The following is a 26,511-nucleotide window of genomic DNA, read 5'->3' on the forward strand; positions in this document are numbered from 1 at the left end:
GGTAAATAACTTCTTATCTGCTAATCTTGGTGTGGAAGGTAAACGTAAAATTTAATTTCAGTTGATGTATACACTCTGTTATTTCAAAAGTAGTAATTTATAAGTGAAGTCATTAAATTACTGAAAATGTGTTATACTACAATGATACTTTTAACTATGGGACTTAGAATTATTATACTGATTTTGAGAGTTCTCTGTGAAGACTTGTCTTTTAGTTTTTCCCTATCATTTTATGATGAAATTTTCAAATTTAGAGCAAACTTGAAAGAATTTATTAGTGAATACCAGTATACCCACCAACTAGATTCCGCCACCAACATTTTACTTTACTTATTCCATCATATAACTATCCATTTATTTATTTATCAAACTGTCTTATGACATGGGGCACCTGGGTGGATCAGTCAGTTGAGCATCTGACTCTTGGTTTAAGCTCAGGTCATGATCCCAGGGGTGTGGGATCGAGCCCCACGTCGGGCTCCCTGCCGAGCATGGAGCCTGCTTAAGATTCTCTTTCCTTCTACCCCTTTCCCTTGCTTGGGTGTGTGCTCTCTCTCTCTCAAATAAAAAAAATTAAAATAAATTTTGAAAAAGTACCTTATGACACATTTCAAAGTAAATTACATGTATTGGTATACTTCCCCCAAAACACTTAAGCATTGGTATACTTCCCCCAAAATAACTAACTATAGAGTTCAGTATTTTTTTTAACCATCATCTCTTTTGATGTAAAATATAGATGTGTGTTTTCCCTGAATTGACAGTATATATATATCTGTTACCCAAACTTCTAAGAAGATAAACATTACCGTGCTCAGCATTACCCTTTCTCACTGTCTTCTGATCCCCCAAGGCAATCACTTTTCTCACTTTTTCATCATAGATTATTGAATGCTTCTTCCAGAACCTAATATAAATGCAGTCATACAGTATATATACTCTTTTGTGTAAGGTCTCTTTCACTCAGCATAACTTTTTTTTTTTTCTTAATGTTTATTTTTGAGAGAGAGAGACTGAGACAGAGCACAAGCAGGGAAGGGGCAAAGAGAGAGGGAGACACAGAATCTGAAGCATGCTCCAGCCTCTGAGCTGTCAGCACAGAGCCCAACATGGGGCTTGAACTCAAGAATGGTGAGATCATGACCTGAAGTCGATCGTTTAACCCACTGAGCCACCCAGGCACCCCACACTCAGCATAACTTTGAAATCATTCTATATATGTCTTTCTATTATTTAGATCTTTTTCATTGCTCTCAGCAGTAGTTTTAGTATACAAGTTTTGCATATCTTTTATTAAATTTATTCCTAAATGTTTTATGTTTTACAGTATCACAAATCAAACAGTTTTTGTGGTTTCAGATCCCATGATTGCTGCTTATTTGTGAAATATAATTTATGTGTATATATATATATATATATATATGTGTATATATATATATATATATACACATATATACATATATACACACACACATATAGCGCTTGGGTCCTGTGACCTTGGTAAATTTACTTATTAGTTCTAGTACTTGTTTTTATATTCCTGGTGATTTTCTACATAAATGATCATATGGAGACAGTTTTCTTTCTTCTCTGATCTTTATGCTATTCCTTTTTGCTTTGTTGCAAGAGCTAGGATCTCCATTGCGATACTGATGATAAATAGTGAGAGTGGGCACTTTCGTCTTGTTTCTCATCTTAGGAGAGCCTTCAATATTTCACAATTCAGTATGATGTTAGTCTTATGTTTTTCATAATTGCCTTTTTATCAACTTAAGGAGTTTACTTCTGTCCCAAATTTGCTGAGTTTTCTGATGTTGTTGATATTTTTTTGTCAAATGCTTTTTCTGATCTTATGGTTTTCTTTTTTACTCACATAATAGTGTAAATTACATTGATTAATTTCCAAGTGTTAAACAAACATTGCATTTTTTAAACCTCATTTAATTATGATATAGGATCCTTTTGTATATTCTTGGATTTAGTTTCTAATCAATGTTTTATGAGGGTTTTACATATTTGCTCATGAGGAATATTTCTTTTTACTTTAATTGTAGCATGAGGATTTGTGTCTTCTCTCTCTCTCCCTCTCTCTCTCTCTTATTTCATGTATTTTTTTTTTCTTGGTCTTGGTCAGTTTACCAAGGGCTTTGTTTTTCTTTACAAAAATCAGTTTTGTTAGTTTTTCTTTATTTATTTGACAGAGAGAGAGAGAGCGAGCAGGGAAGGGGCAGAGAGAGAGAGAGACAGAGTATCCCAAGCAGGCTCAGCGCTGTCAGCCCAGAGCCCGATGCTGGGCTTGATCCTGCGAACCATGAGATCAGAGCTGAAATCAAGAGACACTCAACCAACTGAGCCACCCAGGTGCCCCAGTTTTGTTAATTTTATCTGCTTTCTGTTTTCTGTATTATTGATTCCTACATTTTTTTATTTCTTCTATTTACTTTTGAGTATACCCTTCATTTTTCAGCTCTTTTTTCCCTTTTTTTTTTTAACTTAAATTTTGGTTAATTAACGTAGTGCAGTATTGGTTTCATGAATAGAATTCAGTGATTCATCACCTGCATACAACACTCAGTGCTCATCACAAGTTCCCTTATTAGTACCCATGACCCATCTAGGCCCTCTCCCACCCACCTCCCTCTGTCAACCCGTAGTTTGTTCTCTGTCATTAAGACTCTCTTGTGGTTTATTTCCCTCCCTTCTCTCCCCCTTCCATATGTTCATGTTTTGTTTCTTTAATTCCACAAATGAGTGAGATCATATGGTATTCATCTTTTCTCTGATTGACTTATTTTGCTTAGCATAATACATTCTAACTCCAGCCACCTTGTTGCAAATGGCAAGATTTCATTCATTTTGATGTCTGAGTAATATTGCATTGAATATATATATACCACCTCTTTATTCATCAGTCGGTAGACATTTGGGCTCTCTCCATAGTTTGGCTATTGTTGATAATGCTGCTATAAATATCCGAGTCGTGTGTGTGTGTCCTTTGGGTAAATACCTAATAGTCCCATTGCTGGATTGTAGAGTAGTTCTATTTTTAGTTTCTTGAGGAACCTTCATACTGTTCTTCAGCGTGGCCGCACCAGTTTGCATTCCCACCAACAGTATAAGAGAGCTCCCCTTTCTCTGCATCCCCCCAATACCTGATGTTTCTTTTTTTAATTTTTAATTTTTTAATTTACATCCCAATTAGTTAGTGTATAGTGCAACGGTGATTTCAGGAGTAGATTCCTTAATGCCCCTTACCCATTTAGCCCATCCCCCTTCCAGCAACTCTCTGTTCTCCATATTTAAGAGTCTCTTATGCTTTGTTCCCCTCCCTGTTTTTATATTATTTTTGCTTCCCTTCCCTTATATTCATCTGTTCTGTGTCTTAAAGCCCTTATATGAGTTAAGTCATATGATTTTTGTCTTTCTCTGACTAATGTCACTTAGCATAGTACCCTCTAGTTGTATCCACGTAGTTGCAAATGGCAAGATGCCATTCTTTTTGATTGCCAAGTAATACTCCATTGTATATATATACCACATCTTCTTTATCCATTCATCCATCGATGGACATTTGGGCTCTTTCCATACTTTGGCTATTGTTGATAGTGCTGCTATAAACATGGGGGTGCATGTGTCCCTTCAAAACAGCGCACCTGTATCCCTTGGATAAATGCCTAGTAGTGCAATTGCTGGGTCATAGGGTAGTTCTATTTTTAATTTTTTGAGGAACCTCTATACTGTTTTCCAGAGTGGCTGCACTGGTTTGCATTCCCACCAGCAATGCAAAAGAGATCCTCTTTCTCCACATCCTCGCCAACGTCTATTGTTGCCTGAGTTGTTAACGTTAGCCATGCTGACAGGTGTGAGGTGGTATCTCACTGTGGTTTTGATTTGTATTTCCCTGATGATGAATGACGTTGAGCATCTTTTCATGTGTCTGTTAGCCACCTGGATGTCTTTGGAAAATTGTCTATTCATGTCTTCTGCCCATTTCTTACTAGGTTATTTGTTTTTGGGTGTTGCATTTGGGTGTTGTTTGTAAGTTTTTTACAGATTTTGGATACTAACCCCTTATTAGATTTGTCTTTCACAGATACCTTCTCGCATTCTGTAGAATGCCTTTTAGTTTTGTTGATTGTTTCCTTTGCCGTGCAGAAGCTTATCTTGATTAAGTCCCAATAGTTGACGTTTGCTTTCCTTTCCCTTGCCTTCGGCGATGTGTCTGCTAAGAAGCTGCCGTAGCCGAGGTGAAAGAGGTTGCTGCCTGTGTTCTCCTCTAGGATTTTAATGGTTTCCTGTCTCACATTTAGGTCTTTCATCACATTTAGGTCTTATTTATGTGTATGGTGTAAGAAAGTGGTCCATGGGCACCTGGGTGGCTCAGTTGGTTAGACGTCTGACTCTTGATTTTGGCTCAGGTTATGATCTCATGGTTTTTGAGTTCAAGCCTTGTATTGGGCTTTGCAGTGACAGTGCGGAGGCTGCTTGTGGTTCTGTCTGCCACTCCCCTGCTTGCTGTCTCTTCGGAAGTAAACATTAAAAAACGAAAAAAAGGAAAGTGGTCCAGTTTCATTCTTCTGCATGTAGCCATCCAGTTATCCCAACACCATTTGTTGAAGAGACTTTTTTCCATTGGATGTTCTTTCCTGCTTCGTCAAGGATGAGTTGACCTTATAGTTCTGGATCTATTTCTGGGTTTTCTATTCTGTTGCATTGATCTGTCTGTCTCTTCTTGTGCCAATACCATACTGCCTTCATCACTACAGCTTTGTAATATAGCTTGAAATCTGGAATTGTGACCCCTTTAGTTTTGTTTTTCTTTTTCAGGATTGCTTTGGTTATTTGGGGTCTTTTGTGGTTCCATACAAATTTTAGGGTTGTTCTAGCTCTGTGAAGAATGCTGGTGGTATTTTGATAGGGATTGCATTAAGTGGGTAGATTGCTTTGGGTAGTACAGATATTTTAACAATGTTTGTTCTTCCAACTCATGAGCATGGAATGCTTTTCCATTTCTTTATGTTCTCTTCTATTTCTTTCATAAGTGTTTTATAGTTTTCAGAGTGTAGATCTTTTACCTCTTTAGTTAGGCTTATTCCTAGGTATCTTCCTGTTTTTGGTGTAATTGCACATGGGATCAATTTCTTGATTTCTTTTTCTGCTGTTCGTTATTGGTATATAGAAATGCAATAGATTTCTGCATGTTGATTTTATATCCTTTGACTTTGCTGAATTAATGTATTAGTTCTAGCACTTTTTAGTAGGGTTTCGGGTTTTCTGCATTGAGTATTATGTCACCTTTAAATAATGGAAGTTTGACTTCTTCATTACCAGTTTGGATGTCTTTTATTTCTTTTTGTTGTCTGATTACTGAGGCTAAGACTTCCCGTACTATGTTAACTAGTAATGGTGAAAATGGACTTTTTTAAAAAATTTTATTTATTAATTTGAGAGAGAGTGTGAGAGGCAAAGAGAGGGAAAGAAAGAATCCCAAGTAGGCCCCATTCTGTCAGCACATGCAGGGTTCAGTCCCACAAATCATGAGATCATGACCTGAGCTGAAATCAAGAGTTGGTCCCTTAACCAGTTGAATCAGTCACGTGCCGAAGAGTGAACATCCTTGTCTTATTCCTGATTGTATGGAAAAGGCTCTCAGTTTTTCCCCATTGAGGATGATATTAGCTGTGGGTCTTTTGTATATGGTCTTTATGATATTGAGGTATGTTCCATCTCTCCCTACTTTGTTCATGGTTTTTATTAACAATGGTGGCTGTATTTTGTCAAATACTTTTCCTGCATCTGTTGACAGAATCATATGGTTCTTAGCCTTTCTTTTATTAATGTGGTGTATCACATTGATTGATTTACATATGTTGAACCAGCCCCACAGCCTAGGAGTAAACCCTACTTGATCATGGTGAATAATTCTTTTAATGTACTGTTGAATTTGATTTGCTAGTATCTTGTTGAGAATTTTTGCATCCAAGCTCATCAGGGATATTGGCCTGTAATTCTCCTTTTCGTGGGGTCTTTGTCAGGTTTTGGAATCAAGGTAATGCTGGCTATGTAGAATGAGTTTGGAAGTTTTCCTTCTATTTCTATTTCTTGGAACAGTTTGAGAATAGGTATTAGCTCTTCTTTAAATGTCTGGTATAATATGCCTGAGAAGCCATGTGGCCCAGGATTCTTGTTTGTTGGAAGATTTTTTTTTTTTTTAATGTTATTTATTTTGAGGGAGAGAGGGAGGGAGAGAGAATAGGGGAGGGGTGGAGAGAGGGAGAGACAGAATTCCAAGCAGTCTCCACACTGTCCATGCAGAACTTGACGGGGAGGCTCAAACTCATGAACCGTGAGATCATGACATGAGCCGAAATCAAGAGTCAGATGCCCATAGGCACCCTGTTGGGAGATTTTTGATTACTGATTCAATTTCTTTGCTGGTTATGGGTCTGTTCAAATTTTCTATTTCTTCCTGTTTCTGTTTTGCAGGAAATTTTTTCCAGATTGCACAGTTTTTTGGCATATAATTTTTCATAGTATTCTCTTATAATTGTATTTCTGTGGTGTTGGTTGTGATCTCTTCCATTCATGATTTTATCTATTTGGATCCTTTCTCTCTTCTTTTTGGTAAGTCTGGCTAGGGTTTTATCAATGTCATTAATCCTTTCAAAGAACCAACTCTTAGTTTCGTTGATCTGCTCTACTGTTTTTGTTGCTGTTTGTTTGTTTCTGTATCATTTATTTCTCCTCTAATCTTTATTATTTCCCTTCTGCTGGCTTTAGGCTGCATTTGCTGTTCCATTTCTAGCTCCTTTAGGTTTAAGGTTAGGTTTGGGACCTTTCTTGCTTCTTGAGGTAGGCCTGATTTGCAATATAATTCCCTCTTAGGACTTCCTTTGCTGCATCCCAAAGGTTTTGGACAGTCCATCTTTTTATTTTCATTTGCTTCCATGTATTTTTTTATTTCTTTAATTTTCTGGTTAACCCATTCATTCTTTAGTAGGATGTTCTTTAACATCCATGTATTTGAGGGATTTCCAAATTTTTTCTTGTGGTTGACTTCAAGTTTCATAGCATTATATTCCAGAAATAGGCATGGTACGATCTTGATCTTTTTGTACTTGTTGAGGGCTGATTCGTGACCCAGTATGTGATCTATTCTGGAGAATGTTCCATGTGCACTCGAAAGGAATGTGTATTCTGTTGCTTTAGGAAGAAATGTTCTGAATATATCTGTTAAAGTCCATCCTGTCCGGTGTGTCATTCAAAGCCATTGTTTCCTTGTTGATTTTCTGCCTAAGCGAATTGTTCATTGCTGTTACGTGAGGTGTTAAAGTCCCTTACTATTATTGTATTATTATCAATGAGTTTCCTTCTGTTTGTTATTCATTGCTTTATATATTTGGGTGTTCTCAGGTTGGGTCATAAATATAGCCCTCTTAATTATGATATAATGCCCTCCTTCATCTCTTTGTACAGTCTTTGTTTTAAAATCTACTTTGTCTGATATAAGTAGGGCTACTCCCACTTTCTTTTGACATTCATTAGCATGCTAGATGGTTCTCCATCCCCTCACTTTGAATCTGCAAGTGTCTTTAGGTCTAAAATGAGTCTCTTCTAGGTAGCATATAGATGGATCTTGTTTTGTTTATCCATTCTGGCACCTTTTGTCTTTTGATTGGAGCATGTAGTCCATTTACATCCAGAGTAATTATTGAAAGATATGAATTTAGTGCCATTGTGTTACCTGTTCTGGTGATGCTCTTTGGTCCTTTCTAATCTTCGTTGCTTTTGGTCTTTTTTTTTTCCTCAAAGAATTCCCCTTAAAATTTCTTACACAGTTGATTTAGTGGTCACAAACTCCTTTAGTTCTTGTTTGTCTGGGAAACTATTTCTCTTTGTATTTTGAATGACAGCCTTGCCAGATACAGTATTCTTGGCTGAATATTTTTCCATTCAGCACATTGAATATATCTTGCCACTCCTTTCTGACCTGCCAAGTTTCTATGGACAGTTCTGCTGCAAATCTGATCTATCTTCCCTTGTAGGTTAAGGACTTTTTTTCCCTTGCTGTTTGCAGGATTCTTTCCTTATCAGTGGATTTTGTGAATTTGACTACATGTGTTGGCAATGCCTGGCTTTTGTTGAATTTAATGAAGGTTCTCTGTGCTTTTGGATTTTAATGTCTGTGTCCTTCGCCAGATTAGGGAAGTTTTTAGCTATAATTTGCTCATGTAAACCTTCTGCCACTCTTTCTCTCTTTTCATCTTCTGGGACTCTTATGATACAAATGTTGTTATATTTTAATAAATCACTGTGTTATAAGTCTTTGTGATCCCTGACCTTTGTTTCCCTCTTTTCAGCTTCATTATTTTCCATAATTTTATCTTCTGTATTGCTAATTTGCTCCTCTGCCTTGTTCCATCCTTGTTTTTGTGGCCTCCATTTGGGTTTGTATCTCGGTTTTAGCATTTTTAATTTTGGCCTGACAAGATTTTAGTTCTTTTATCTCTGCAGAAAGGGATTCTCTGATGTCTTCTATGCTTTTTTCAAACCCAACTAGTATCCTTATAGTTAGTTCAGACACCTTACTTATGTCTACATTGATTAAATCCCTGGCTGGCATTTCTTCCTGTTCTTTCTTTTGAGGTAAATTCCTCTGTCTTGTCATTTTAGAGGAAGAAAAACAATAATAATAATAACAGGATGAAATAAAAATTTTAAATTAAATTTCTATCAAATAAAGGAAGGTAGGCCTAAGCTTGTTTTGGTCTGCTTAAGAGAAGCTTGAAGAAAAAAGAAAAGAGAAAAAAAATTAAAAATTAAAAAAATAATAATAAATTTTGTTCATTCTGCATCCAAGAAATAAAAGAAAAAAAACAACAAAAAAACAGAAGCAACAACAGCAAATGAACAACAACAAAAAAAACCCAAACGAAGCTAGATCACCTAGAGCTGAAATTTTGCAGCAGTCTATGATCAGCAGACTGAGCTCATGGAAGGCATTGGTGTTCTTCTGGGGGAGTGGCCTGTTTCTCTGATTCTCCAATGGACTTAATCCTAGTGGAGATGTGCCTGGAAGGCACAGGTGGCCGGTACTTGGTTTAACAGTTCTGTTCTCCACTTGGTGGCGTTGTTTATCTCACTGGGGTAGATACTTATTGGTGGGCTAATGGTAAAAATGGCTTCACTCTGCTCTCTAGTCTCCAGAGTGGGATGTTTGTGCCCACACAGATGGACGATCAGTCTCCCCTCCTGTGTCCTCAGCTCCCCGCCTTTCCCGTCTGTGTCCTAGCTGTCTGCCTACCAGGAAGCACCTCTCCAGAGTTTTGTCTCAGGTGAGGCTCTGTTTTGGAACCCCACACTTCAGAGACCCCCACGGTTTGAAACCACAGTGATCTGAGGGAGCATCTCACCATCCTGTGGCCAGGGCCACCTTGTCACTGGAAATGGTCGCATCACCATGCCGTGGCAGTGGCTCAGTTTATGGTAAATCACAACACACAGCTGGCACCAGGATTTGCTGCCCTCAGCTGACTTCATTGTTCTTATATGGGTGAATGTGGTAGCGTGATAGCACCCACTAGGTCTTTTGCCTGAGGAGAGAGCTTATCACCTGTACCAAATGCACTCCAAGCAGGGGAACTGCTTCTCCCCGGGGGACCCAGGGGATCCTTGGACACTGCTGCCTGCTCCTGGTGTTCCACCCTGCTTCTTTGCCAGAGCACCAGCCAGGCTGAGCTCTGAAACTTTAGACACTGCTGTGTATAAAAACGGATAGTAGTGATACCTTCTCCTTTTTCCTTTGTCATTGCTTTTGGGGAACAGTCTTCTTGTGCAGACCCCTGTTCATGTTTTCACTCCCCCTCTAGCGGCTTTCAGGGGGAGTGTCTTCTTGCACAAACTCAATATGCTGCTCTCTCTCACCCTGTGACTTTCTCCTCTCTGTGAAAATGGCTCCTTCCCCTCTGCTGCACCACAGCTCTTCTCTCCCTCAATTCACCTCTCTGTGCTGTACCTGCAGTGTTATCTCCCTTAAATTACGTAGGTTGTTCTATTAATCCTCAGATCGATTTCCTAGGTGTTCAGAATGGTTTAATGTTGATCTAGCTGTATTTAGGGGACAAGTCCAGAGTCCTCTTACTACTCCACGGTCTTAACTCCCAATTTTTTAGATTCTTAATGTGCTTAGATTACTGATTTTACACCAGTCGTCTAGTTAAATTAATTAAACATTTAAAGCAATAAAAAATTTTAAACACTGCGTTAGCTACATTTCACAAATTTTTAGACATCTGTTTTCATCATCTAGCTGTAAGTATTTTCTAATTTCTCTTGTGATTTCTTCCTTCATCCAAGGATTATTTAGAACTGTCTTATTTAATTTTCAAATATTTGTGGTTCCTAGACATGTTTATTGCTAGTAACTTCTAATTTCCTTCCATTTTGTCAGAGAACATTCTGGATAATTTTACTCTTTAAATTTACTGAGACTTATTTTATAGCCCAGCATATGGTCTATCTTGGTGGATCTTTGTGCACTTGAACAGAATGTGTATTGTAAATTTGTTAAGTCAGGATGACTAATAGTATTTTAAGATGACTTGTATCATTACTGATTTTTGTGTCTAGTTCTATCAGTTGCTGATAGTGATTTTTTAAAAATTTATTTGTTGTCTGGTTCTAGCCCTTGCATGCAAGGTGTTGAAATCTCCATCTAAGAGTGTAGATTGGTCTGTTTCTTACTTTAATTCTCTCAACATTTGCTTATTATATTTTGAAGCTCTGGTATTAAGCATGTACGTGTTTACAACTGCTTTGTCTTCCTAATGAAATGTTCCTCTTTGTCTCTGGAAGTATTGTTTTCTCGAAGTCTATTATATGTGATATTAATATAGCCATTCCAGCCTTCTTATGCTTGTAATTTATATGATAAATCTTTTTTCTTTAATCAGTTTTTAATAAGCACCTTATTGAGTTATAATTCACTTACTGTGCAATTCAATTGTACGCATTAGCAGTCACTACCATTTCCCTCCAGTCCTAGGCAGCCACTGGTAAATTTTATTTTTCTCTGGATTTGCCTATTTTGGAAATTTCATGTAAATAGAGTCATACAATATGTGGCCTTTTGTGACTATTTTTTCACTTAGTATAATGTTTTCAGGTTTTATCTATTTTGTAGCATGTATCAGTACTTCATTTTTTTGTGTGTCAGCTAATCTATTGAGTGAATATACCACATTTTATCCATTCTTTTTGGGTATTTTGGGTAATTTCCATTTTTTGACTCTTATGAGAAATGCTGCTATGAACATTCATGAGTAAGCTTTTGCGTAGACACAGGTTTTCATTTCTTTTTGCTATGTATCTAGTAGTGAAATTGCTAGGTCACATAGTAACTATGTGTATAAGCTTTGACCTCGCCAACTCTGTATATGCTCACCACAATTATGTCTACCATCTGTCATCATACAATGTTACTGCAGTACCACTGACTGTATTCCCTATGCTGATTTATTCGTTCCATAACTAGAAACCTCTACCTTCTCATCTCTTTCACTCATTTCTCTCATCCCTCAGTCCCCTCCACTGTGGAAACCACCAGTTTGTTCTCTGTATTTATGGGTCACTTGATGATTTTTTTGTACGTTTGTTCGTTAGTTTTGATTTTTAGATTCCACATATGGGTGAAATCATATGGTGTTGTCTTTCTCTGACTTACTTCACTTAGCAAAATACCTAGGTCCATCCATGTTGTCATAAATGGCAATATCTCATTCTTTTTTTATACCCAAGTAATAGTCTGTTGTTTTTTGCTTATTTAAATATTTGAGTCCTCTCAAGTTAGGTCTCTACTGATTGCATTTTCCCTTGAGAATAGGTCATATTTTGTTGGTTTTTCCTATGGTGAATAATTTTGGATTTTATCCTGGACATTGTGAATGTTAGGTTGTGGAGACTTCAGATGCTATTACAGCCCTCCAAAGACTGATACTTCAGATGTAGAAACATTTAACTTGCTTTCACTCGAACTATAAATTTGTCTGTCTTGGACAGCAGTTTATTTTTTCTTATGTTTTACTGGCTTCTTGTAGTCTGTACTAGCCTGTGATTCTTTAGGCCCAAAGGTGTATGGTTTTTCTACCTGAAACTTCAGATTCCCTACGTACTGCTGATTGTGTTAAGCTCTCAAGTGAAAAAAACCATAAAAATAGAAACACCCTGTTCTGGTCATTTTTTCTAAGTGTCAGCTATAGAATAAGCCAGCTTTTGTTCACTTTCTAGGGTATCCAAATAGTTTTTGTTTATTGTTGTTTATATTTTTCCTAGAGTTTGTGATTGCTGTCTTGAGAATCAACCTTGTCGGAACTTATTTGTCCATACCAGAAGCTGAATTTCCTGTCTTTAATTCTAAACATACCTAGTTTATAAACTCTTAACCTTGTAAAAAATCATAACGTTTTAGGAAATATCACATTTAAATCTTTTATACTGAATTGAACTTTAACAAACCTTGTTGGTTCTTTTATTCTAGACTTCTGATTCTTTAATAAGTAATGTGTCCGAGAAAGATCTCAGACCAAAAAGAGATACGGATGTGACTTCTGAAAGCGAATATGGAAACAGAAAAGAATGTAATAGGAGAATTCCTCGAAGATCAAAAATCCCATACTATTCCAAAACTATTCAGACTATTAAGCACCACAACAAAAACAACACTTTTATGAGGTAATTGTTTTAGTTTTAGAAATATGAATAAGGCGCAGAGATACAAGTTAATACTGTTGGCTTGTTCCTTTAAAGCTTAGAGCGATATTTCTTACTTTTCTAATGTCAGAGATTTGACTTTTCAGCCTTGCTGGCTCAGATTTGATCAGCACGTTTATATACATTTATACAAAAGGATCCCTTTCTCTGATAGACCGTCATTACCTAAGTTGTGTAAAGTAGAATAAATACTATACATTTCCGAGTTATTACCTGTGTTTTTCTCTTTGCAGTTGTAATCGTAAAATGAAACAACCTTTCTTTAAAGACTTATGTGTAAGATCATCTTTAGCAAACTGTAATACATTAGAAGAATCAGAAGAACAGAAAAAGGAGCTCATTAAAGTAGACAATAGTAGCTCAGAAGACACCACTTACCGGGTATGGCATAGGAGATTAAGAAAAAATGAATGTGAATAATCTTAGTTTTAAATGTAGAATTAGTCCTAGTAAAATAATGCATGTTTTTATGAGCAAAAAATACTGCATATAATTTTATTAGGGTGATGGTTTGGGTTGTTTTTCCCTTCCTGATTTACAGATTTTGTGTAACACTATTTTTGCAAATTGTAAAGGAATGAAAATTATGCATTTATCTAAGGTCAGATTTTGGTGAAATCATTTGTTATATGCTTATGGAGAAAAAAACATCAGAATTTTCAAAGTCTTATTTCTTAAAACAGTGGTTCCTTTCTTTTGGGTCTCAGACCCTTTTAAATTTCTAAGGAAATTTATGGGTCTTCTCTGAGAAGTCTACTTTACACACTCAAAAAATGTGTATAATTTCAAGGTTTTCACATACTCTGCTGAAACCCAATTTTGGATGCATAGATCCCAGATTAAGAGGGCTTTAAGGGCACCCAGTAGAGCGTACAACTCTTTATCTCGGGGTCGTGAATTTGAGCCCTGCGTTGGGCAGGGATCTTAACTTAAAAAGAAAAAAAAAAGGCCTTTAGAAATTTAAATATTCTTCAGTATTTGCCTTAATCAGTCTCATGTTGTTAAGAATTTTAGTACACATTGATTTATGTTTTCCATCAATTTGCCCTTGCTTTATTTGTGAAGTGCTACTTACACTTTCAATTGTAATGTGCATTGTTGTTCCAGTAGAATAATTGCTTTTTAACCTGTATCACACCTTTCATGCCATTGGTTTCCTCCCCCTATTCTCAAGTATAGAGGCTTTAATGTTTGAAAGATAATAATCACTAGGACAATAATAATACCAGCTAACATTTATTGAGTGGCTATTATGTACCAGGCACTGTTCTCCACTGTTCTATATAGTGCTTTACTTCCATTAGTTTGTTTAATTCTTACCACAGCCCTTTAAATTAGATAACTATTGGGGCGCCTGGGTGGCTCAGTCAGCTAAGCAGCCGACTTCAGCTCAGGTCACGATCTCACGGTCTGTGAGTTTGAGCCCCGCGTCGGGCTCTGGGCTGATGGCTCAGAGCCTGGAGCCTGCTTCCAATTCTGTGTCTCCCTCTCTCTCTGCCCCTCCCCCATTCATGCTCTCTCTCTGTCTCAAAAAGAAATAAAATGTTAAAAAAAAATTTTTTAATTAGATAACTATTATTTCTATATTACAAATGATAAAATTGAGGCAGTGAAAGGTTAGGTAACTTTTCTAGGTTCACATAACCCTATTGTTTCTTTTCAGACACTCCTTCAACAATTAGACCAAGAGAGAGAGAAGAGGTGGAAAGCTGAACAAGCTGAAAAGAAACTTAGGAATTATATTGATGAACTGCACAAACATGCAAAGGAGAAAAAAGGTTTTCATGCCCTGGCTATGCTCACCACAGATAGGTAAGGGCAAAGTCTGTAAATCTAACTTGGAACTGGAGTACCTCAGTTTACACTAGCTGTAGTAAGACCAAAAACAATGTATGTGGTTTTAGTTTGTTTTGAACTCATTTTATTTAAAGATTTAATGCTTTATAAGTTTTTTTTTGTAAATGAAGGATTCAGGGTACACTTATTTGCCGTCAAGCTGCTGCCCTCAAGCTGAGAAGTGTTAGATAAGTTTAAGTATTATAAGTGAAGAAGAGCAAGAGACTGGAACAGGGATTGGCAGTTTTTTCCTGTAAAGTGTTGGTTTCTGTTAAGGGTAGGGATTGGCGAACTTTCAGCTTTGGAGGTCATATTTGGTCTCTGTTGCATTTTCTCTTCTGCAGTGGGCTTTGGTACCAGATAGCCCAAGTTTCTTATTCTGGTATTTCTGTTTTTCCATCTTATCCATTTCCATTTCCCATTTTATCTGTTTTTTTGTTTTTGTTTTTGTTTTTGTTTTTTTTGTCCTGTATGTATTCTTTAATGCAGGTTTGTCTTACTCCATTCTGTAAGAATACCAGTTTTCTGAAATTATAGTAACGTCATCTTCTGTTTCCTGTAGGTAATTATTTCTAAAGTGATACTTTTCCTCAAACGGTTACAAGACTTTTCTCCATAGTTCTTGTTGATTTATGTGTCTTATCCTTGAATGAGCACACTGTTTCTAGATTCAGTATTTGCCAACAGATAGCGTTTGGGAAGTTGTTCTCAGTTCCATTTCCTATCTGTTTGTACAGTGGATAAATTCCCTTCTACGATCTTAATAGATTAGTTAAGTTGATGTACACAGCTCCTAGCCCAATTCCCAGGTTCTTTTAGGCATTTAACTCATAAAATGTTGTGGTACTTGTGTGTTATTTTTCATTCCCCACTACCTACTTCTCTCATACTTTGTACCCACGCATTATAAGGAAAATTATGATACTCATCATGTGTTCTCTGAGAACCTCTGTTATATAAGCATGATGCATTATAGTATTACTATTACTATTACTATTACCACCACCCACCAACTTCCTGCCTTATTTGTTTTGGGACATGCTGTCTTTGACATAAGAAGATGCTGGTCAGGGGTAAAGAAACAGAATGGATAAATTAACAGTCTATGACGGCCTCAGAAAAACAGTACTCTTATTTGCATTAGGTGCATACTTAGCTAACAGAGTGCAGTGGTAGATTTACAGAGCCCCTGGGACCCTGAGGATATATCCTCCCCCCCACCCCCCCCCCCCCACACTTTTATGAAGTTGTAGTTTTATGAGGCAAAGCGTGAGTGTTTTAGGGGTGGTTTTTATTTTAGCTTAGTTTTGTTTTTCTTCTAATCAAAATTTCTTCCAGACTTTGACATTATGTTTTCTCTTGTTTTTAATTGTAGGTGTATGAATTTTTGCTTTATTCTGTATTGTAGGTATTATTTAATGGGATTTTTGAAGAAGCAGTGTCTGGGGCTGCTAGCCAGCTTCCATTTAAATTGAAAGGCTTTGGGCACACTTCATCTTTATCCTTGCTTAACTTCTCCATTGTTGTCCATGTTTACCATGTTATATATTCGTTATTTTCTTAAAAATTCAGCTTCAATCATTTCTGATTTGCCTTTTATTTATACCTCAAATGTTCGTTTGGCATTAGATCCTCACACACTTTCATATCCCCTTAAGGGACTTGGTAGGTACTCTGCATTCCTCATCCCTAATAGAGTCTAACATCTAGGTGCCATGTTCTGAATATACATTATTTCAGAAACTCTATCTTCTCTACTATGCTTTGAACACATAACCTATAAACCCCCAAATCTTTATATGTCATCCAGATCTCCTTGATGAACAACAGATCTGATCATCTGATTATTTACCAGAAATACCTTGTGTACCTTGCTCATAAGTGTCTTAAATCAGCATGTCCACAAGTAGACTTACCCTGCTCCCTTATTTTATATTCTCTGTTCTAATAAATGATGTGTCTCATCCAGTCAGCCACCAAAGCTAGCAATTTAGGAATCATTTTTTTTTTGCTTCTTTCTTGTTCTCATATCCCATAACCAGTTGGTATTGGTATCTTCTTTATTCTACTTGCTAAAAGATGTTGAACTATCTTTTCTTTATCCTGAGACTGTCACCTTAGTTTAGGCCCTTATCTCTTGCTTGGATGGTTCTGATTGTACTGATCCGTAGCTGCTCTGCCTCATTCACCAAATATGGTGGTCCACAGAATAAAGGCTAATGCTCTTTCACACCAAACTGGCGTTGAGAAAGTAAACAAAGGAAGACCAGTTCGGAGACTACTCTCAAAGGGAAGAGGAGACATAGTAAGGATAAGAATTGGAGAAATGACTTCTATAGCACCTGATGGATATATGTACTTTTTTCAGTTGTGGCTTGGAAATTATAGTAAATATATATAGGAGTGGCTGCCTAGCTCAGTAATTTATTCATGAGGCTGTGTCTTTGCTGTTTGTTGTCCCATTTTCTTTTTTAAAAAATTTTTTTAAGTTTATTTATTTTGAGAGAGACAGTGCAAGTGAGGGAGGAGCAGAAAGAGAGTGGAACTGGGGAGAGACAGAATTCCAAGCAGGCTCCACACTGTCAGTGCAGAGCCTGATGCGGGGCTTGAACTCATGAAACCATGAGATCATGACCGGAGCCAAAACCAAGAGTCAGAGGACGCTCAGCTGACTGAGCCACCAGGCACCCATGTTGTACCATTTTCAAACACCAGACTTGTATTCTTTCATCATTTGCCTCTCTGCCTATATAATATTGGTCAAGAGATGAACATCTGACCCAAGCTGGGTAAACGAAATGCCTTAGTCCATGGCCACAGTGATTGGTGCATACAGTGGGCATATGAACCAAATTGGACTAATCAGACCTTTCCTAGAACTCTCTTCTAAGTTGAACTAGAGAAAGATAATCTTTTCTATTTGGTTCTCAGGGCTGTTAGGATGTGAACCCATTTCCTTCTCTCCATACTTACAAGGAATCCTACATTAGGAAAACAGAAACCAGCCTGTAGAGAATTACAAATAGCCCTTATGGTCTTCATGTCCTTGGTTTCAGGGGCTCCTCAGAATAGTGCACCCCATTCTCTGAATGGTCATGTAGGTCAACAGATTCTCTCTTTTAACTTAGTTAAGAGTTTTCAGTTGTAATCAAACGGTTCCAACTATTACAAAGCTGGGATCAATACTTTGTCAAAGTTAACTTCCAGGTATCTATTTATATATCAATTCTCTCTTACAGCTTTGTAACTGTATCCATGTCTCTTCCCTCTCCTTGAACTCCTTGAAGGCACAGGCTGTATCTTAATCCATCTAGCTTGCTTTTAAGCCCATACCTAGTATAATGTCTGAAACAAATTAGGTGTTTAATAAAGTTTTGCTGTTGAATAGCAAAGTTCATATAAGATAAAATTTTATTAATTTGTATGGAGTGTTTCCCTTTTGGCACAGTGTTTTCAGGGATGGGAGAGAGTTGTATTATATTGTTTTTCAGCCATTTTTACCTAATGAGGATTTGAAACCTACTTCAAATTTCCTCTTTACTGTAACCTTTAATATTTACTACAATTTTTAACCTTTTGTATGTGTAATATACTTAAAACCACATTCAATTTCGCTTTAGGTTAAAGGAAATTATATATAAAGAGAGAAATTCCAAAGCACAACTCGAAGTTATGGTTCACAAACTTCAAAATGAAGTAAAAAATCTAAGTATTGAATTAATCAAAGCAAGAGATCAACAAGAGTATCACATTAGACACTTAAGAACCCTGGAAAAAGCATTAGAAAAAATGGAGAGGCAGAAGGGACAACAGCAAGCAGCACAGGTATTTCTCTTTAAATCCATCAACCATGTGAATTAACACAAATTCATAGCTTTCATCTTGAAACAAGTTTTATTGTTATAGAGTAAACTTCAAAGATGTTAGACTATATGCAAAAATTAATTTAAATGTAACAATTCCTGTGGAATTCTTTCTTTCCTTTTTCTTTTTTTTTTTTAAAGATTTTATTTTGGGCACTTGGGTGGCTCAGTCGGTTAAGTGTCAGACTCTTGATTTCGTCTCAGGTTATGATCTCACGGTTCAGGGGTACAAGCCCCCACATCTGGCTCTGTGCTGACAGTGCAGAGCCTACTAGGGATTCTCTCTCCCTCTCTCTCTGACCCTCCACCCCACGTCACTTTCATGCTGAAAATAAAAGTAATCTCTACACCCAATGTAGGGTTTGAACTTAGCAACCCCCCGATCAAGAGTCGGATACTCTACCAACTGAGCCAATCAGGCCCCCCACTCCCCACCATGGAGTTATTTCTGACTAGCACTTGCAAAGCAGTTTTAAGAATAGTTGGTGGAAATATTGGAGGTTATTAGGCTTATGTTCTGGGAGCCAAGTTTTAAAAGTCTCTTTGGGGATCCCGAAGATATTTCATTTTCATGCCTTTTGAGTGGAAGTTATTGAGGTCTATGATGTAACTAAACAATAGTTAATGCTAGTCCGATGCTTCTAAGACTGTACTTTTATGTGACCATGGCATCATTAATTTAATAAATTTGGAAAAAAATCAACTTAGTCACCAGGTTCTATTTAGAAGTCCGTTTTCTTTGGGGAAGTAGCATTAAAATAGAAGCAGGGAGAGTATTATCTAAATACTGTAATGTATATATTTACTCAGATACGACTTATCCAAGAGATGGAGCTCAAAGCTGCTGCTGCTGATAGAGAAATAAACTTACTTAGAACTTCTCTTCATCAAGAAAAGGAACAAGTACAACAACTTCATGAAGTTCTTACATTGAAAGAACAAGAACACAGGTAAATGAAAAATACATCAGGAAAATGACTTTTAAAAATAGAGAAAGAAAGCTTCTTGGTTCCTCCCTACCTTATTCACTTACCGAAAACTAGACTGATTGATCAGTGCTGAAGTCTGACAAAATTAGCTCATGGAAAATAACATGTTTAGGTATGCATTAAAATCAGTCTTACAGAAAGAACTGATAGCTTAAAAACAAATAGGTGGCTTTATTGAGGTAAGAACTTATAATAATGAAGCTCATTTTGCATTTTTTCAAGCCCAACCAAAAGTCAGTCATTGTAGTAGAGAAAACTATTTTTTTTTAATTTTTTTTTTTAATGTTTATTTATTTTTGAGAGACAGAGACAGAGTGTGAGCAGGGGAGGGGCGGAGAGAGAGGGAGACACAGAATCTGAAGCAGGCTCCAGGCTCCGAGCTGTCAGCAAGGAGCCCGACGCGGGGCTCGAACTCAGAGTGTGAGGTCATGACCTGAGCTGAAGTCGGACGCTTAACCGACTGAGCCACCCAGGCGCCCCGAGAAAACTATTTTAATTGACCTCCAGGTAACTACCTGTTAAATTAATCAATAGCCTTTATTCCTCTGTAGTGCAGGAGTCAACAAACTTTTTCTTTGAAGGGCCAGATAGAAAATATTTTAGGCTTTGCAGGCCATACCTAACTATATTTTTGTAGTAATAAAGTAGCCATAAGCAACATGTAAATGAATGGGCATGGCTATGTTCCAATAAAAGTTTATTTCCAAAAAAAAGAGTCTCCGGCCAGATTTGGTCCATCACTTATAGTTTGCCAGCCCTGCTCTGTGGAGTCCACAATAATTTGAACACTTGCAGCTAGTTATCTACTTACTGCCCTACCAGTTGAATTGTGTATTTGCATGAGTTAATTGTGTTTGTTACCAAACCTGTTTTGTTTTTGCCCTTATGTAAATGAAATTTTTACTGTATAAATTAAATTTTGATGCACCGGGGAAAATTGTCAACATGTGCAGGGGCAGAACGACTATAAAAGATGAGGGGGGAAATAATTGTAAAAATCTAAAATTTTGCACTTAGTTTCCTTCACAGATATCTTTTAACTTCTTGTTCTGATTTAAAGAAACCAAAACTAGAAATAATGGATTTTGTATTATGGGTTTGACTTATTCAGGAAAAATAGTGGAAAACTGTAAAGAATTAACTCATATTTAAATAAACTTACCCTATATATCAAAAGACCAGTGAATACTTTCACACTTTAACTGATTTTTTTCTCTTAACCAACCACCAGTACCAGTCAGACTATATTAGTTGTATGTCACAGTTGTATGTCAAAGAAGATACAGTGAAGTAGAACTTGACTTCTACAAATGCACCTGAAGAATTTTAGAAATCATAAAATGATTCTGAACTATCTCAGTGAAATTAAGATACAGCAGACCCCTTTTATCCCCATCACCACTGAATATATATAGTCTTCGTCTAACTACCATCCTCCGCTAGGTTGTTTTTGAAAGTGAGAAGCTGATTTTAAGTTAACAATAGAGAATATAGAATATTTAATAACTATTTAAACAGCCTTAAAGTTTTTCTTTCCAGATGAATAGCATCCTGCGATTTTTATTTGTATTTCATTCCAGGAAAGAACTTGAAACAAGGGAGTTTCTCAGTGATGCTGAGTTCCAAGAAGCCTTAGCTAAAGAAGTAGCTAAAGAAGAAAGAAAGCATGAACAAGATATAAAAGAGTACCAAGAAAAAATTGATACATTAAACCAACAGTATATGGATTTAGAAAATGAATTCCGTATTGCTTTAACTGTTGAAGCCAGAAGATTTAAAGATGTAAGAATTGGCATCTAGCTTTTTATTGAAAACAAAATCAGCAAGATATGGTTGGATGAGAGGACTACATTTTAGAATTCTAGCTTTATTTACATGTTGCCTCTATGATTTTAAGCAAATTACTTAAATTCTTAGAGCCTTAGTTTCTTCACAAAAATATAGCTACTCTTCAGTGCTGTTGCAAAAACTGAGTGAGATTATAAATGGTCAAGTAAAGACAGCACCGGAATAAGAATTGGGAAGCCTGAACTCTCCTATTTCTATAGAGCAGGGATTGGCAAACTAAAGACCCTAGGCCTATTTTTGTAAATAAAGTTTTATTAGAACACAGCCACAGAAACAAATAGTTTCTAAATATTTGGAGAACTGCTATTTATAATGCAATTTTGAAATATAGGTTAAAGATGGTTTTGAAAATGTTGCAACTGAGTTAGCAAAGAGCAAGCATGCTCTTGTTTGGGCTCAACGAAAAGAAAATGAATCTTCCTCTTTAATTAAAGATTTGACCTGTATGGTGAAAGAGCAAAAAACAAAACTTGCAGAAGTTTCGAAATTGAAACAGGAAACAGCAGCAAATTTACAGGTAAAACATTGAAACATTTTATTTCCTCTTTAATTTTTTATATCATAGTCTCATGTATATTGTGATGATTTTAATGCTAAGTATATATATGATGCATATGAGAAAAGTAATATAACTAGGAGATTAAACAATGATTTCACAGATTGTATTGCTTACACTAAAATGGTATTTAAATAAAATAAGTGAATTTAAGAACTGTACTTAGGTAAATAGGTTCCAGTTGTCTGTGATACAGCAGAAATTGTGATGGTGATACTCAGATGGTTGAGGTTCGGGAAATGGCACACAAATTGCTGATAGTCTTGTGGTGGTGATGGTTGTCTTTAGATAGACCTAGCTATAGTAATTCTTAAATTAACCTTTTTAGTGCTGTTGTCTCAGTTTTAAACATTAGCGGTATTTTGCCCAAGAAAACTTAATTCCAGAAAGTGACCTTTAGATTATTGATATAAATGCTGGGTGAGAAATTTTGAGTATTACATGTGTAGTTGCTCTTTTAAGATAACTGATATTAGAATAAAATTCAGCGTTCTTAAAGGAATAGTCCCTTAAAATTTGACTTTTTATTTTATGACGTACACTTATCTTAAAATGAAAACCTTTGTAATGTAAAATTTAGGAGCATTTACTTTGTATTTGGTTAGATAACAATTTTTCTCCTAAAATGCAAAAAGTAAAAAATAGAGCACTTAAATGTAATACTGTGCTTTTTTTTTTTTTTTGATGTTTTTTGGGGATATACAGAATCAAATCAACACCCTTGAAATCTTGATTGAAGATGACAAGCAGAAGAGTATTCAAATAGAACTTCTCAAGCATGAAAAAGTCCAGCTCATTTCTGAGCTAGCCGCCAAGGAATCACTAATTTATGGTTTAAGGACAGAAAGAAAAGTATGGGGGCATGAGCTGGCACAACAAGGTAAAATTTTCAAAGGGAAAATAGCTCATTCTTCTAAACCAACAATTCTGGATATTGATGAGAAAAACAAGCGCTCATTAATTCTGCCTAAGACATACCAAAAAAAGGCAACACTTTATATGGAAGGATAAGTAAGCATTTGCCAGCCAAACAGCCAAATGAAATGCCTAAGATGTGAAATAGTTTATTACACTAGTTAGGAAGTTACAGCTCTGATTTTTTTCTTAATTTTGGTTTTCTTCCCAACATAATTTGGTTACTTTTCTGATCAGGTATACATTTACAGTGCTTCAACTAACTAAGTCATTGAAATAATTCTTACACAATTATTTTAAATTATTTGTATAGTATGCAGTATTCATGTTTTTTCCTAAAAATTTGGTAACACTTTTGTTATACATAGAGAAATGTGAGAATAGTGTATGAATGAAAACCACTTTAGGTGTAGGTATATTTACTCTTAGTCTCCTTTCTTTTCCAATCACTAAAGCAAGAGATAGACACTGTTTTATGGCCTTCATAGATTACAAATTATGAATAGCTAGATGTTGGTCTTAGTGGAGAATTGCTCATTTGTCCATTCCATATAAGAATCTTTAATATGATTGTTTGAATGTCATAAGTTGATCAATTAAATATCACATGTCTGAGTTACTTGTTTTTGGTTTGTGGCTTTAGGTTTTCCGAATAGCCACAGGTGTTTAAAGGGCCTTTTGGTTCTTTTCCTGTTTCCTTTTATATTATGCTTTATGTATTTTGGGTTTTTATTCAGTTTTTCTTTTTATTTACTTTTTATTTACATTGTTAAATTAGATATTCATAAAATACAAATCCTCCAAGATCTTTAAAAGTTTGTAACTCATGATGTTTATTTCTCAGGATCGTCTCTAGCCTTAAATCGTGGCAAATTAGAGGCTCAAAATGAAAGTTTATGTAGAGAGAATGAGTCTCTGAGAAAGGCAAATGAACGTGATAATGATGCATTAAGAATTAAGTGCAAAATCATAGAAGACCAAACTGAAACCATTGGAAAATTAAAAGTTGTAAGTTTGATACTTTATTTTGGGAAAAGAGCATGTGGCAGTTTTGTAAATCTGTGGATCAGAGTATCGAATAAATATCTGTCTCAGTGAATCCCAACTGTTGTGGAATTTGGGACAGATTATCAGATGTTTCCTTATGTAATCTATGCCCTTTGCCTTTTAAAATGACTGTATGGCCTTTATTAACTTTAAATTACTTTTACCTCAGAATTTTATGGGATGTTATCATGGTCCTGTGAAATAACTGAAAATAATGTCATTAAAGGGTTAGGAATCTTAAGAAAATTAATGTTTTATATGTTTAAAATATCCATTTAGAGCACTGTTTAGGATCTTCTAATATTGCTAAATTCTGAAAATTGTGACAAAACCCAACTATTCTGTATTTAAAAGTAGAAATAGTTTGTAAAACTATGCTTGTTCCCAGGGGAAACCATTTCACCTTCTTCTCCAATATGGCATATCTTAATAGAGAATACTACTAGGTTCACTTGTTTCAAAGTATGTTACATGAAAATTTTCCAGAGAAATTTTTTGAAAGTTATCTTGAGTACTGAATCAAATTTGATCTCCAAAATTTTCTTCTAGAGATTATCTCTTAAAGTGTAAAACTGAGCCTGGCTGGCTCAGTGGGTTAAGTGTTCAACTCTTGATTTCAGCTCAAATCATAATCTCAGGGTTCGTGAGATTGAGCCCTGCATTGGGCTCCACACTAACAGTGAGGAGCCTGCTTGGGATTCTCTCTCTCCCTCTCCCTCTCTTTCTGCCCCTCCTCCACTCACACATGTTTTCTCTCTCTCTCTCTCTCTCTCTCTCTCTCTCTCTCTCTCTCTCTCTCTCAAAATAAATATTTTTTTAAAAAGTGTAAAAACTGAGAAAGGAGTATTTAAAAAACTTCTAAATGAGATTAAGTAGAAGTAACAACTTCTTCAGAGTAGCTATAACTGCCTAACATTTAATTTTCTTTTTCTTAGTCATTTTTAAGAAACTCCTTGAGAACTTGACTTTATCAAGTACAGAAAATAAATCTGTATCACCATGTTGCTATATCCTTAGCTAGGTTTAGGCCATGAATGCCTGAATTGTATCATTCTAAGCAATTACATTGTTGTTCACTCCATTGAAATTTGGTTTCAGTATATCCAAAATTTCAAATATATCTGTGATACATGCCAACTTACAGTGAAAATTATTGAAATTTTTTAGCAGTAAGCCTTTTTTCTTGTTTTAAAATTCTAGCCAAACATATTTTCCTTTGAGTTAAGCTAAGTATGAAACAGAAAGACTTGTGATTTGCTTTTTAAATTTCACAAAGCAAAGCAGGGGATACTATGGGTACAAGACATTGATCTGACAAAGCTACTTCTACAGAAGACTACTGCCTTCTTGTCAGTCTCAGAGCAGGAAGGAAATGACTAGTAATGAATGATACAGTGGAGCCAAAACACTGTTGAGTTTTAGTTTTAGAGTTTTGGTTTTAAAAAAAAAGTTCAGATTTTTCAACCCATCATTCTTTTCCCATAACTTACTACATTTACTTTAGAGAACACTGCAGAGCCTCACAGGTGTGAGTATTAGGGTGCTTTCCCACCAACCATGTAACAGAGAGAGATAGTTAGGCATAATTTCTTTCAGCAGTAAATTCATCTAAAACCGATAATGACCTTTATCTATTGTTAAGTTGGATGTTCATAGAATAGAAAACCTTCAGGTCTTTTAAAGTTTGTCACTGATCGTGTTGTTTCTCAGGATTTTCTCTAGCCCAAAATCATGGGAAATTAGTGGCTCATATTGAAAGTTTATAGAGAGAGAACAAGTCTCTGCAAAAGGCAAATGAACCTGATACTGATGTTTGATGTTTTGGAGTGTGATATTTTCAATTAAATGGAATCTGTAGTTAGCTTCTGACTATGGAAATCAGAAGCAGAAGTTTTTTTAAAAATTCTGTTTCTGCCCCATATATTATTTTGGTATTTTTCAGTATATCTGGGTCATAGTACTCTCTGATGCTGCAATGTTTATCATTCTTTTTGATTAATAGGGTTATTTCATAATAATTTTTTATAGCTTTTGTGAACTCCCATAACATATGTCAAGACTGCTCACTCTTAGTGCTTCAGAGAGTCAGGGGGACAAAATAAACAATTCATGACTTTTTTGCAAATGTTGGTCAAGACTAGGAGACTACCCAACATCTTTGCTTAGATTTTTGCATATGTAACACACTGAGGAATTGAACTGCATTGTTTATAATTCTTATGAATATATACTTAAATTGGCCTTTCCCAGTATTTGTGTGTTTGCCTCCATCTTCTTCCCAAAAGGAAAAAAGGCAAGGTGGAGTGGGGCAGAGGAAAAAATAAGAACTGCCAATTTCATCTTTTCTCACTTACAGAGACTGATACCAGTAGTCGGTATGTAGCAGACTGTTCCAGACATCCAGGCATGCCCCCACAAAGCAAAGAAATAGTCATTGGAATAAATCACCTATAGGAAGCCTAATCCCTGCAGACATTTAACGCTGCCTAAGGTGGTTTTGATCTTTCATTATCCTCTGATTTGTAGTATGCACATACAGGATAAAGTCTGGCTCATGGTATAGAAGATAGCATAAAAAGTTTGGGGAGATGTAAACGCTGTTCTTATATGACATTTTAATAGTGATAAAATCATGCTTTGTTTTGAGGTAAAGCATTTATTTGCTCATCCTGATGCAGAAAGCACTTCT

General features: G+C 36.0%; 1 protein-coding gene across 4 annotated transcripts in view; it reads left to right on the forward strand.

The window, feature by feature from the left end:
* LRRCC1 (leucine rich repeat and coiled-coil centrosomal protein 1) overlaps positions 1-26,511 on the forward strand; it is a 46,694-nt gene that overhangs the window by 12,787 nt on the left and 7,396 nt on the right. For 3 of the 4 annotated variants that reach the window (XM_060610817.3, XM_060610818.3, XM_060610819.3), the window contains 9 exons: positions 12,536-12,729; positions 13,002-13,149; positions 14,432-14,580; positions 18,225-18,429; positions 19,278-19,417; positions 21,037-21,238; positions 21,636-21,821; positions 22,566-22,740; positions 23,620-23,783. In XM_060610817.3, coding sequence (XP_060466800.2) covers positions 12,536-12,729; positions 13,002-13,149; positions 14,432-14,580; positions 18,225-18,429; positions 19,278-19,417; positions 21,037-21,238; positions 21,636-21,821; positions 22,566-22,740; positions 23,620-23,783 — 1,563 coding nt within the window. Of the gene's footprint in view, positions 1-12,535; positions 12,730-13,001; positions 13,150-14,431; positions 14,581-18,224; positions 18,430-19,277; positions 19,418-21,036; positions 21,239-21,635; positions 21,822-22,565; positions 22,741-23,619; positions 23,784-26,178; positions 26,314-26,511 lie in introns of those variants that run through there. The other variant, XM_078441923.2, reaches the window with a different exon arrangement.

The sequence above is a fragment of the Panthera onca genome, chromosome F2 (genome assembly GCF_046562875.1).
Source record: "Panthera onca isolate mPanOnc1 chromosome F2, mPanOnc1 haplotype 2, whole genome shotgun sequence".
NCBI lineage: Eukaryota > Metazoa > Chordata > Mammalia > Carnivora > Felidae > Panthera > Panthera onca.